The following is a 13,225-nucleotide window of genomic DNA, read 5'->3' as shown; positions in this document are numbered from 1 at the left end:
GCGGACCTGGGACATTGCATGCACCAGGGCCGAATGCACCGAGGTGCAAGGCCCTATTGTTTCTGTAAGGATTATTATTAGGGCCCGAGCACTTGGTGCGCGGACCTGGGGCATTGCATGCACCAGTGCCACATGCACCGAGGTGCAAGGCCCTATTGTTTCCGTAAGGATTATTAGGGCCCGAGCACCGAGGTGTGCGGACCTGGGGCATTGCAAGGCCCTATTGTTTCCGTAAGGATTATTATTGTTAGGGCCCGAGCACCGAGGTGCGCGGACCTGGGGGATGTCGGACAATACGTGCTAACGGCTAGCAAAATTGTGAACGTCACAACTCAACCATATTTGGTCATATCTCTACCAAACTTCTCAGGCATGGAACAGTCCCGCCATGAACAGATTCCCATGTCAATATTGGACATAGGTCATAGCCCCACCTAATGGTAAGAGGACGTTAAAAATTTTACCTTTACGTCCTGTGCCTCGCAGGTTCACTGGAGCAACCTCAAACTTGGTCAGCTTAGTTGTGAGACATGGCTGATATAATACTGTGAAAATTTTGACCATGTGTCAAACACTGTTGCCATGGTGACGCCTTGTTTGCCGTCAAATACAAATACATATTTGAGGCACTTCTGATGCTTTGTGTCTCACGAAACTTGGCAGACATGTTCAGAGTGGTAAGTCGATATGTCCGATATGTGTCTTTTGTCCAATTGTGTCAAAATGGCTCCACAGCGCCCCCTACAACTTTTCAAAGTCAATTCTAACGCCTTTAAATTAGACTTAGAAGAACCAAATTCGGTCGGCTCATGTATTTCCCGACGACCTACCAAAACGCCTCTTGGAGCAATTAGCTCCGCCCAACCGGACGTCAGCCATTTTGGATTTTACCTTGGCGTAAGTGGCGAACGGAAGGTGTTGTACTTTGACAAACTCCTCCTAGGCGGTTCATCGTATCTGCCTCAAAGTTGGGCAATGCGTAGAGGAGGCCTTCCTGATCAAACGATATCAGAAGATTTAGTTTACATTGAAAGGCTTGGCCGTGGCAAAGCGTGATTCGCCATTAACAGGAAGTTGCTCCAAATCAAAGGTATATGGTCTGATCTGACCCAAACTTCTCGAGCATGATAACAGTCCCGCTCTAAACACATCTACATATCAATATTGGACATAAGTCATAGCGCCACCTAATGGTAATAGTAAGTTTGAAATTGTACCTTTACGTCCTCTGCCTCGCAGGTTTACTGGAGCAACCGCAAAATTTGGTCAGCTTAGTTGTGAGACATGGCTGATGTGATACTGTGAAAATTTTGACCATGTGTCAAATGCTGTTACCATGGTGACGCCTTGTTTGCCATCAAATACAAATACATATTTGAGGCACTTCTGATGCTTTGTGTCTCACGAAACTTGGCAGACATGTTCAGAGTGGTAAGTCGATATGTCCGATATGTGTCTTTTGTCCAATTGTGTCAAAATGGCTCCACAGCGCCCCCTACAACTTTTCAAAGTCAATTCTAACGCCTTTAAATTAGACTTAGAAGAACCAAATTCGGTCGGCTCATGTATTTCCCGACGACCTACCAAAACGCCTCTTGGAGCAATTAGCTCCGCCCAACCGGACGTCAGCCATTTTGGATTTTACCTTGGCGTAAGTGGCGAACGGAAGGTGTTGTACTTTGACAAACTCCTCCTAGGCGGTTCATCGTATCTGCCTCAAAGTTGGGCAATGCGTAGAGGAGGCCTTCCTGATCAAACGATATCAGAAGATTTAGTTTACATTGAAAGGCTTGGCCGTGGCAAAGCGTGATTCGCCATGAACAGGAAGTTGCTCCAAATCAAAGGTATATGGTCTGATCTGACCCAAACTTCTCGAGCATGATAACAGTCCCGCTCTAAACACATGTACATATCAATATTGGACATAAGTCATAGCGCCACCTAATGGTAATAGTAAGTTTGAAATTGTACCTTTACGTCCTCTGCCTCGCAGGTTTACTGGAGCAACCGCAAAATTTGGTCAGCTTAGTTGTGAGACATGGCTGATGTGATACTGTGAAAATTTTGACCATTTGTCAAATGCTGTTACCATGGTGACGCCCTGTTCGCCATCAAATACGAATACATGTTTGAGGCACTTGGAATGATTTGTGTCTCACCAAACTTGGCAGACATGTTCAGAGTGGCAACTCAATATGTCCGATATGTGTCTTTTGTCCAATTGTGTCAAAATGGCTCCAAAGCGCCCCCTACAACATTTCAAAGTCAATTCTAACACCTTCAAATTTGACTTAGAAGAACCAAATTTGGTCGGCTCATGTACCTCCCGACGACCTACCAAAAAGCCTCTTGGAGCAATTAGCTCCACCCAACCGGAAGTCAGCCATTTTGGATTTTACCTTGGCGTAAGTGGTGAACGGAAGGTGACGTACTTTGACGAACTCCTCAAGGCGGTTATTTGGATCTGCCTCAAACTTGGGCAACACGTAGAGGAGATTTTCCTGATCAAACCACATCAAAAGATTTAGTCTACACCTCCAAATCAAAGGTACATGGTCTGATCTGATCCAAACTTCTCAGGCATGATAACAGTCCCACCCTCAACACATCTCCATGTCATAATTGAACACAAGTCGTTAGAAATTTGACTTTTACTTCCTCTGCCTGGCAGGTTCACTGGATAAACCTCAAATTTGGTCGGCTTAGTTGTGAGACAAGGCTGATATTGTACTGTGAAAGTTTTGACCATGTGTCAAACGCTGTTGCTATGGTGACGCATTGTTCGCCACCAAATACGAATACATGTTTGGGGCACTTGGGATGATCTGTGTCTCACCAAACTTGGCAGACATGTTCAGAGTGGCCACATGATATGTATGAAATTGCTCTTTTGTCTAATTGTGCCAAAATGGCTCCAAAGCACCCCCTACAACATCTCAAAGTCATGGCCCCACCTTTAAATTTGACGTACATGAGCAAAATTCGGTCGACTAGTGTATCTCCCGGTGACCTACAAAAAAGCCTTTTGGCGACATTAGCTCCGCCCAACCCGAAGTCGACCATTTTCATTTTTCAGCCTGAATTCTGTTGGTGCCACGAACTGAACCCACCAGGAAGACGGCATTTTCAAAGTGAGGACACGGGGAATAGAAATCTGCGCATCCCGACCGGCCGTCGCGAAACTTGGCGGACGCGTCGAGAGCTGCGACCCGCGCATCCCCGACGGCGAGAGTGCTCGGGCCTGATCATCGCTGCTCACAGCTTTAATTTGACTTGGAACTGGCTTTGTTTTTGTTATTTCTTTACGGTATATACAGTATATCCAGTATCGCCAATCAGCTAAAAAAATTTGAGATATGATTTTTCAGGGTCAACAAAGGAACTCTGGGTTTACAAACCCTGGTTGCTTGATTTGGATGTTGGTAACGGTACTATGAAGGTGGTTAAGATGTCGGTCTATTGAGTCAGTGTTAACTTAAATATATATCTCAGAGGAAGAGCGCACACTGATTCCGTGGTCATATGAAGACACTTTAATGGTGAAATGTTACACTGTGGCAGCATACAAATGACGAATATGTTTGAGATGTAGGACTTGCAATACAAAATGTGAAAACAATTAGGATCCCTAAAGTATAGTCTACACATGTCTCCATTTCTGAAACCAGCCCCTAGTACCCTATGGTACTGGTTTAGGAGTCTATGGTGCTACAAATGAGACTATGGTGTAGACTTCTACTGTCAACACCACAAACACCACTACTCAATAAATCTTTTCATTATTTTCTGGTTCTTTTTACCAATCCCTGAGTACATTGTTCTTTTGAAAACTGTCTTTGCCTTTTGCTCAATTTGCCATCACATCATCCATCCATCCACCGCCTACCGCTTGAGGGTCGCAGGGGGCCAGCTGACATTGGGCGAGAGGCAGGGTACACCCTGGACAAGTTGCCAGCCTATCGCAGGGACACATACAGAGACGGACAATTATTCACTCTCACATTCAAACCTACGGTCAATTTAGAGTCTTCAATTTACTTAACCCCATTCTGGATGTGCATGTAAGCCGAAGAACCCGGAGAGTATACACGGGGAGAACATGCAAACTCCACACAGAAAGGCCCTGGTTGGTTTGAACCAGGACTCAAACCCAGAACCTTCTTGCTGTGAGGTGACAGCGCTAACCACTGCACCACCATGGAGACGCCTTCACATCATATTCAATATTTTTCTTTAGCTATGCTTGTGTCTTGGTGTTTAGGGTGTCAATGACTGTCTTTCAGTTATTAGGTCAGGGACTAAATTCCATGAAGTTTGTACAGACATTCATGTTCCCCAGGTCGATTCTACAGTCTTTGGTTTCCCTTGACCTGTTTTCTGTAGTGCCACCATGTGGTTGAATTTTAAAAAAAATATCTTTTTGTTTGTGTGAAATACGCAATCCTATTGAATGGATTGCCAAAAACTTTGGTACAGACCTTCATGATGACATTAGTGATATGGATTTGTCATCTAGCACCACCTGCAGAGGTTTACCATGCATTTGGTGAAATATATCAACATCAAGCAGGTGGATTTGTAGAAAAAAATATATACATCCACTGTTGCCAAACAATGAGTCTTATTCCTTTGACATGGCATTTTGTATAGACATTCAATGCAAATACAATTTAGAAGTGTTGGACTTAAACATTTACATTAGATTCAATTGTTATATGCACCTGCATATAACCATGTTATTCTGCACATTACTGGTAACTGATGCACATACTGTACTATTTCATGTAAATTCTATATTTATTTCCCTTATTCTTTGGATTTTTTTGCAGTTCGAATATTTTTACATTTGTTATTTGTATATATTATATATTTTGTTAGGTGTGTTGTCAATAAAATATACAAGTTTTGATAACCAATTCCTTTTCATTAATTTTGGGTCTTGGGATGGAAAACTTCAGTCAGTTAATTGGACTAGTCCAGACACAAATGTACAACTATTGAATAATTTGCCATGACTATTTGGAGAGGCAGTCGTGGTCCCCAGGATATACGTCCAAATCTTGGTGATCTGTTTTCACTTTAACTTCCTCTAGTGCCAATATGAGTTTGGCTTTTAAGTGGAATTTCTCAACAACTATTGGTAGGATTGCCATGAAATTTGGTGCAGACGTGCCAGTCCCCACCTCAGATGAATTGGAATAACTTTGACTGCCTATCTGTGGATTCTTGTTGCTCCTGCTATGATTCCCTGATTACATGATTCCTATGATTCCAGAAAACCAAACATCCATCATTCCGCATTAATTATTCATAAGAGACCTGCCAGGGAGAGAGCAGCACAGATGTATTTGTTTTTCTGGTTCTATTTCCTCTTTATTTTCTTCTCTCTTTCTGTCTCCCAACCTTTTAAAGAGCATCTTATATTTAGTTCACAACTGGGACAACAAGGTGGCAACTTTCCCCCGCTGCTCCCAGTCAAACAAAACCTTAACAAATCCCCCCTGCATAGCTGCACAGCTTGTGCATCCTTCTGCAAAACCAGGAACTAATGTAACATGATGACAATGTTGTCTGCCAGCTTTATCACGGTTAAACAAAACTGTTAAATGATGATATCAGGTATCTAGCTTCGAGAGGATCTGGTGTAGTTTTTAAAACATTTTATGTAGTTCTCATCCTGTCATGACACGTGCATTAACAAACATAAAAAACAGGCTTATGGTATTTCAAGTTTGAGATATGAAAGGTGTGGCAGTGAACGAATATCATGTCTGAGCGAGTCCTGGAAAAACACTGTGTGTTGCTACACCGCGAGAGGAACAGTCCAAGCAGAACCTATTGCACTATAGTGTTTGTAATTTTGTCTGAATTGTTGTTGCCTTTACATATGTGTAGCCTGTTTTGGACTATTTAAATGAGCCACTTATCAACGTAATCATTATAATTCAAGCCATCAGCAAATATCCAAAATTTTAATGATTCAGAGAATAGTCTTTGACTGCTGTGCACTGTAAGTCTGGGAGTCTCATAGATCGAACTACACTTTACTGTATGTTCTAAATGGTGGAGGAGTTGCTGTTTATTTGGCAGCTTTTAAAAATTGTCATTTCTTATTTTCTCCTCTTGAGAAGAAATATTTTGCAGTGACGTTACATCACCTTACATTGCTTTTAACTCTCAAAGCAAAAACTGCTGCAGGAAAAGCAGTTAAGATAGATATGCCTTTGGACACTCAATCAAGATACATCTAGATTTGTGTCTGCAGTATATACATTCATTGGTATTGTCAAGACTTTGTCCAACTTTTAGGCGCAATGAGAGGATGGTATTATATAAAATATAAAACTGGCAGGAGCTTTGTAAGTCATGCCAAATCTAATGAGAAATCTATGTCAGGAACTCAAATGTATGCTTTACTTTCTCCAAAAAATGTTTCAGTTTAACTTTCTCCAAAAAATGTTTCAGTTTAACTTCAGAAAATCAAATGTAGCTCAATATTAGCTGACATTGACGATAAGAGGAAGGAAGTTTCAGCATTTAATTGGCAGTTATGTCACATCTTCCCATGTTGGATGCCAGACTGTGTCAGAGAAATGTACATAGCAGGGTGTGTCCTCCTTACTGAGACACATCTACAATATTCAACCAAGTCATTGCAGAAGAATTAAAAAGATAACCAAAACATTTCCACTCACTTACGCAACCACTGCACGTCATTACAGGCCAACCTGCTTGAGGGGATAATTTTTTTTCTTTCTTTGGGTTGCTATGGGGAAACATGTGAGGGCAGTGCTAGTACTTTTCCGAAATCTGTCATACCAGTTTTTTGTTTCCTCATCTATACATTGAGGCAAGATAAAGTTAAGTTTCTCAAAAGCAGGTGCATTTGCATCAAGGAGCTACCTCTGACAGCACCACCTGACTAAATATCAAAGTAAGTTTTTCTTTCCTTTCAGCCCTGCGTGGATGATACATGTTTGTGCATACAGGTTTTTGTTGTTGTTGTTAATTTTTTCATTTATTTAAAAAAAAAATCAGAAGACATAAAATAGATTAAAACATACAGTGTGATCTACTAAAAGGGATATCAGTGGGTTTAGAAGTGGTGACTTGTCCTAAAATAATAATACGTTTTCCGGACAACAAACTATCACTGAAACTGTTTTGCCTAAAGTGTTTTTGAAAATGATAAAATCTGGTGAGTGAGCTATAAAGAAGTAACTTGAATGATTTGTTGGCTCATTTTTTCAACTGAGACAGACACCACCAACATGCAAACAGGGGTGAGGCTGTGGTACATGCCCCATCTTCTTGTTAAAATCATGTGCTTTTCCCATTCACTTTTACAGTTCGGTTATAGTCACTCTATAATCAATCTTTCTATCCAGTTACCAAAATTCAGAGGAGGTGATAAACATGGTGATACATTAATCTGAGTGGCCTTCAATAAGCATTCTCTGTTCTAACTCAAGAAATCGTTTTAACAAGCATCTGTGATATGGGCTTTCTTTTTTACCCTGGGTTTTAGCTGATTGTACCTGCAGCCTGGGGTGAGGACTAAGGCCACTGTTCGCGGCTTATCAGCTACTCTTCTATTTTTTTTAATTAAGAGGTCTGTCAACAAAGAATAAATGCAATATTAACCAGGGTTTTTGTAGTACTAATAAAGCAATTTAGACACTCCACAATATGACATTTTTAGTTGTGCCCTCTCACTTGAAAAACCAAACCTATACCTTTACGCCTTGACTTTACAGTTGCAGGTTGCGTGGTTGTGTTGTAGACAATGCGGGACTGGCAGACACCAGCTGCAGGGGAAGTGTTTCATAACTCACTGTGTTATAAGAGAAGGGTTAATTACGCAAGTTTGTGATAATGTTTGGTTGGTCTCAGAAAGAGATCTGGTGTCTTTATTTTTTTGGAAATTGAATTGCACACTGTCTGAATGTGATATGAAGGGACTTTTAAATATTTCTGATGAATTCTTTTGTTTTGTTTTTACAGCTCCCCTAAGTAAGAAGTAGAAAGAAATGGAGGACCCCTGGAAGAGGGAATTTGAGTTTGCTGTTGAAGTGGCAAGAAAAGCTGGAGCAGTATGTCTGAGCCCCTAAATGTATTTTTTCTCTGCAGTGTGCAGCATAAAGTTTGTTTTTTCATAATTTGTTTATTTTTTATGTGCATTTTTTAATTTACACTACATTTGGATAGGCACCTGGATTAAGGACAAACTTGAGATTTGTATTAATCTATTCATTATTTTGTAATCAAATTAAATTGAATTTTAATGACAATTTTTCTTCATTTAAAAAATAATTTAAATGATTAATAATTAGTCTTACCAAAAAGAGCATAAACACTTGTTAACAATCTGCCTCTTTTTTTTAGGAAATTCGGAAAGCTGGGGAGAGTGAAATAAGGGTCATGACAAAAAGCTGCACTGTTGACCTTGTAACTAAGACTGATGAAAGAGTCGAGAAGATCATCATTGGGTCTCTTAAAGAAGAATTTGGAGAAGGCACACACTGGTGAGACACTGCCATGCACACACACACACACAAACAAACACACACAGTAGGAATCTGCAGGCTTTTATTGTTCGTACCAAAACCACTACATTGCTCAGTCTTATCTTGATATTGTTCATTCGTCCATCGGTATGTTTGTGCTACAGTTTCATTGGCGAGGAGTCAGTGGCAAAGGGGGAGGCGTGTGTCTTAACTGACAAACCTACATGGATCATTGACCCAGTGGATGGCACCACAAACTTTGTACATGGGTAAGATTTTACTGTAGTTAAAGGACAATTTGATGTGGTAATGGATTTGTTTAATTTTCTCCAGTTCAATCCAAACACTCAAGGTCAAGGGCAAACTCAGGAGTTTGGTAGAAGTTTTTAACTTGAACCAAACACAAACATTCACAGTGTCTGCATGGGATGAGAGTATCATTGATCAATTTAACTCATTGGTTCATTGCTTTGAAATAGTGACTTGCAACCCTCAGGTCTTTTTTATTGATATTTTTTACAGGACAACAGAGCAGATCTTACAGTGCTTCATAACATTGCATTTACTGATATGTTCATTGTCCCCAATTTCCTTTATAAATAACACAAAACATATACGTCTGTTATGTATAAGTGCACCTATGGACTGCAACTAATTCTGTTTTTGTGCGAAGACAATAAAGAAATCTGTTTATCTACAGCACACACTCTTCTGCGCTACACCTACGCTTGTTTCACATTGTTACATCTTCTCACCTAGATCTCAGCAAGAAAACACATACTTTCCAAAATAGGGATGTTCTCTTCCATTAAGTATTTTTGTTTAACCTTTTTCTCCCCCTAATTTTTTCTTAAATACAGCTCCTAATACCTTGTCCCTTCACAGATTCCCATTTGTGGCCGTGTCAATTGGCTTCGCTGTCAATAAGGAGGTATATATACAGACCAAAGATAATTTTACAGTTTAAAAAAGGAGTTTATCCATACTTAATAGATGAACTGATCTGTTTTCAGTTGGAGTTTGGTGTGGTGTACAGCTGCTTGGAAGACAAGATGTACAAAGCACAGAAAGGAAAGGGAGCTTTCTGCAATGATGAACCAATTCAGGTGTCAGATGTACAAGGTAATGATGTAATGTATTCATGTGAAAAAACAGCCGTATGTGTCTGAACATAATAGTGACTCTTTTGGTATGCTTCCATTGAAGATATCAAGAAGTCCATTATCATTTCTGAGCATGGAGTTGACAGGAGCCCAGAAAAAGTAACCAAGATTTTCTCTACCATGCAGAAGATCCTCTGCATCCCTGTTCATGGGTGAGTGTGAAAGCATGGTCTTGCATACAGTAACTCACTTTTATGTTGTATACTCTTCTTCAAAACCAAAATGTAGAACCTATATATTTGGTTAAAACTGAGTTAAGAATCTAATGGAAAAATTGATGCAGTTGAATCAGGAAGACGGAGACCGTGGATGTCTTAAGCAGAAGTATTTATTATAAGAGCTCAATATTGATGAGACTTCTAGTTGGCTTCACAAATCAACAGGTGGTCAGTGTATGGCGTCCCAAGATAATCTGCCTATCTCTGCCCTCTTTGGGTGTATTTAGCGCTGTCAGAGTAATGTCGTCATCTCACAAACACAATGGCTATCGCCATAGCAACACTCTGTCTCTGTCTGAGTATGTTCTATATTCACTGCTGTGTGTCTTGCAAGATGTAACCTAAATTCTGCAACTATGACGCCCTGAGAGTCTTCAGCTACCCATAGACTGTCTCGGCCTGCCACAGATAAGATGACCTGATAGAAATTCCTCGACAAAGACAGGACTTTTTGGCATCAGCTAAATTTGGTCATGCCATGGAAACTGCACATACAATTTCCAGATATTAATATTGGATATTAACTCAGCACACCATTGTAGTCTAATAATATTTTCCCTCTCTTTTACAATAATAGTATTATTAAAAAATATTTTTTTATTTATTTCAGGCATTACCTTTTATTCATAGTTTTATTCAGTTAAAATAAGTTTTTTTTTCTTTTTTTTTAATTTCTGTTATCTGGGTTGGAATGTGACATCACCAGCACTGAATCAAATCAGACCGGAACCAACAGAGAGAAGAGACAGGTTCTCTAACAAGACGGGTTCTCTAACAAAAGTTTGTTTTCATCTGATTTGTCTGAAAAATGCCAATTTAGTGTCAAAATTCTTGGAACATATGTAACTTGTGAAAAATTGTCCAATATTTACTGGACAATGTGGTGAAAGAATCGGTCCTAATCTTTGATCAATTTCACTCAGGACCTGCTGCTCTTTTTTAAAGTGGCGGGTCAGTGGTGAAAGCAATGTGACACAGACAATGTGTCAAATGATTCAAAGTGCATTGCCTCTTCTCTGAACTGTTTCTGGTGTTAATTACTGCTAATTGAAGAAACTAACTAAAAAAACTAGTTCAAATGGACAACATCTGTTTCGCTATATGTTATCTATAAATGTATTTCAGTTTTTATAACTGATTTCATTGTAGACACTGCAATTGTCCTTGTTTTGCGCTAGGTTGCAGTCTAAAGTCACTCTGCATGTAGGTTCTCTAGCAATTTCTTCTGTGGGTATAATGTTAAGGCATTAGAACAGCCAACCTGACAAACTTTAAACCCATTTTTTCTTCTCCACTGTTTCTGTGGTTTCAGTCCACTGTTTTTCTTTGCATTGTACTTGATATGACTTCATTAATCTCTAACTGATATGTTCGACAGGCTCCGTGGATCAGGGACAGCTGCCACTAATATGTGTCTGGTGGCGTGTGGGGCAGTAGAGGCCTTCTTTGAGATCGGCATCCACTGCTGGGACATTGCTGCTGGTGCTGTCATAGTGAAAGAAGCTGGAGGATTATTACTGGATGTCAATGGTGTGTATGATTCCAGTGCTTATCACCATATTATATAGCATCAAACTGTTGCAAATGTTACAAACCAAAATAAAATGAATGGGAATTAGTGTACACTGTGGCTAAAAGTAGGATTTGCTTTTTGTAAACAGACTGCAAATGAAACCCCTCTTAATGAAAGCTTTGTCTGACATTTAGGGGGACCATTCGATTTGATGTCTCGAAGGATGGTTTCTGCAAACAGCGATACCATTGCACAGCGGATCATCAAAGAAATTGAAATATTCCCAGTGGTGAGGGATGATGCTCTGGTGCAGAAGAAATGAGTGTATTCTTAAACCCTGTTTACACTGAATTTCCAAACACTTTGCAAAATTAGTACAAAAGTGCAATCTGCCGCTATAAATGTCTCTGAATAAAATTACTGTGCTGTAATCACCACTGATAATCTTAATGTGAATGCTGGATGTGTTATTGCTTGCAGATTTTTCATACAAAGGAAATAATTTCGGTGCAAAGTGATCCAGAGGTTCTTTTTTATTACACTTCAGTAATTTGTGTTGATTGAAGTTGGGGGAACGGCTGTTATTTTGCACTTAGCACTTTTGTATACCAGCCTAATTTCCACACTTGACTTTGTTCTGTCTGCCATCAGATCTTACAGTGTACGTTAAATATTTAGTTCGTAAATGGACTGTATTTATATAGCTGCTTCTCTAGTCTTATTGGCCACTCAAAGCACATGTAACATTCACCCATTCACACACATTCATACAGCGCTGCTATTTAACACGCCTTTTCCGTCACATTCATACACACATCAAGAGCAGCCTAAGGTTAATTTAGGGTTAAGTGTCTTGCCGGGTTGGTGGATGACCAACTCTACCTCCTGAGCCACAGCCCCCCTTGTAACTCCCCACTACCACAACAGATTTAAAGAGAAGTGGCCAAGTCTTAGTCTACAGTATGAATTTATTTTTCCTCATTTGACTCTCATGTGTAAGTATGTGTAAATAGAATGAAATTCTGTCATGGTGATTACCCTCATTAATTCACTTTATAAACACTGGCCCCGACAAGAATTTACTTATGGTTAACATCACAATATAGCCTCTATTTCAGTGTTTTGGCTGTTTACACAATTTATTACACTTGTCAACATTCACCACTAGAGGTCAGTAATGCATCAGGAGAAAGTTGGGATTCAAGCTGTTATTATTTTTACTTTGGTGGTTGAACTTGCAATATTTCTGATATTTATTTAAATATGCATTTTTGCATACTTTAGTATAAATTGGGAAATGGGACTGAAGTATTTTAATGCTCTATAAATACCTTTTCTTTCTTCATGTGAGAAATATTGCTCCCACCCAAGAAATGGGATTTTCTTGTTTTTCTGTTCTTCTCTCTTCTTATATTTCTATGCTAGAAGTAAGCCGATGTTTTCAGGATCAGTCACAAATGAAAAATACAGAGTGGAAAACAAGGCTGAGTGAAGACCAAGTGCAACAAAGAATGGAACAGCAACAGCAACACAAACAGCAGGAACACCGAAGACCATGGCAACCATAACAGCAGGGGCTGGGTGGTGGGGTTGTCGAGTCTATGAACATGTTTGAACGGGTGCCTTTGAAACATAAATAAGTGTAATTTCTGGTTTGTGATGTTCTATTAGAGATCTTTCCATCTTTCGAATAGCAAATCTAATTCCCTCTCACTTTTCCATATTGGATGTGTGATATGAAGCCCTTTTTATGATATAAATGAGAAAGGAGTTAAATTATGTGTTGCATTAGAGCAGGACAGACAATAGTTGCAAAAACAGTAC

At 39.7% G+C, this 13,225-nt stretch overlaps 1 protein-coding gene across 2 annotated transcripts; it reads left to right on the top strand.

Annotated features, from left to right (window-relative positions):
* The first annotated feature begins 6,777 nt into the window (after positions 1-6,777).
* Positions 6,778-11,851, top strand: LOC118287135 (inositol monophosphatase 1). Of its 2 annotated transcripts, XM_035611982.2 has the most exons (9): positions 6,778-6,934; positions 8,005-8,093; positions 8,386-8,525; positions 8,672-8,776; positions 9,393-9,438; positions 9,521-9,629; positions 9,714-9,822; positions 11,267-11,418; positions 11,596-11,851. In XM_035611982.2, the coding sequence occupies exons 2-9, from the start codon at positions 8,031-8,033 to the stop codon at positions 11,721-11,723; spliced, it is 852 nt and encodes a 283-aa protein (XP_035467875.1). In that variant the 5' UTR covers positions 6,778-6,934; positions 8,005-8,030; the 3' UTR covers positions 11,724-11,851. The 2 variants fall into 2 exon arrangements, with proteins under 2 accessions (XP_035467875.1, XP_035467876.1); XM_035611983.2 differs by lacking the exon at positions 6,778-6,934 and having other exon boundaries at positions 8,005-8,113.
* Positions 11,852-13,225: the final 1,374 nt, after the last annotated feature.

This window comes from Scophthalmus maximus, chromosome 16 (assembly GCF_022379125.1).
Source record: "Scophthalmus maximus strain ysfricsl-2021 chromosome 16, ASM2237912v1, whole genome shotgun sequence".
Lineage (NCBI taxonomy): Eukaryota > Metazoa > Chordata > Actinopteri > Pleuronectiformes > Scophthalmidae > Scophthalmus > Scophthalmus maximus.
The sequence above is the reverse complement of the archived record's forward strand: the minus strand, read 5'-3'. Positions and strand labels throughout refer to the sequence as shown.

Excerpts from the sequence above, each read along its gene's own strand:
- LOC118287135 (XM_035611982.2), top strand. The coding sequence starts at position 8,031 with ATGGAGGACCCCTGGAAGAGGGAATTTGAGTTTGCTGTTGAAGTGGCA. Across the intron at positions 8,777-9,392 it reads ACCACAAACTTTGTACATGG|ATTCCCATTTGTGGCCGTGT; the intron begins GTAAGATTTTAC and ends GTCCCTTCACAG. Across the intron at positions 9,823-11,266 it reads CTCTGCATCCCTGTTCATGG|GCTCCGTGGATCAGGGACAG; the intron begins GTGAGTGTGAAA and ends TATGTTCGACAG.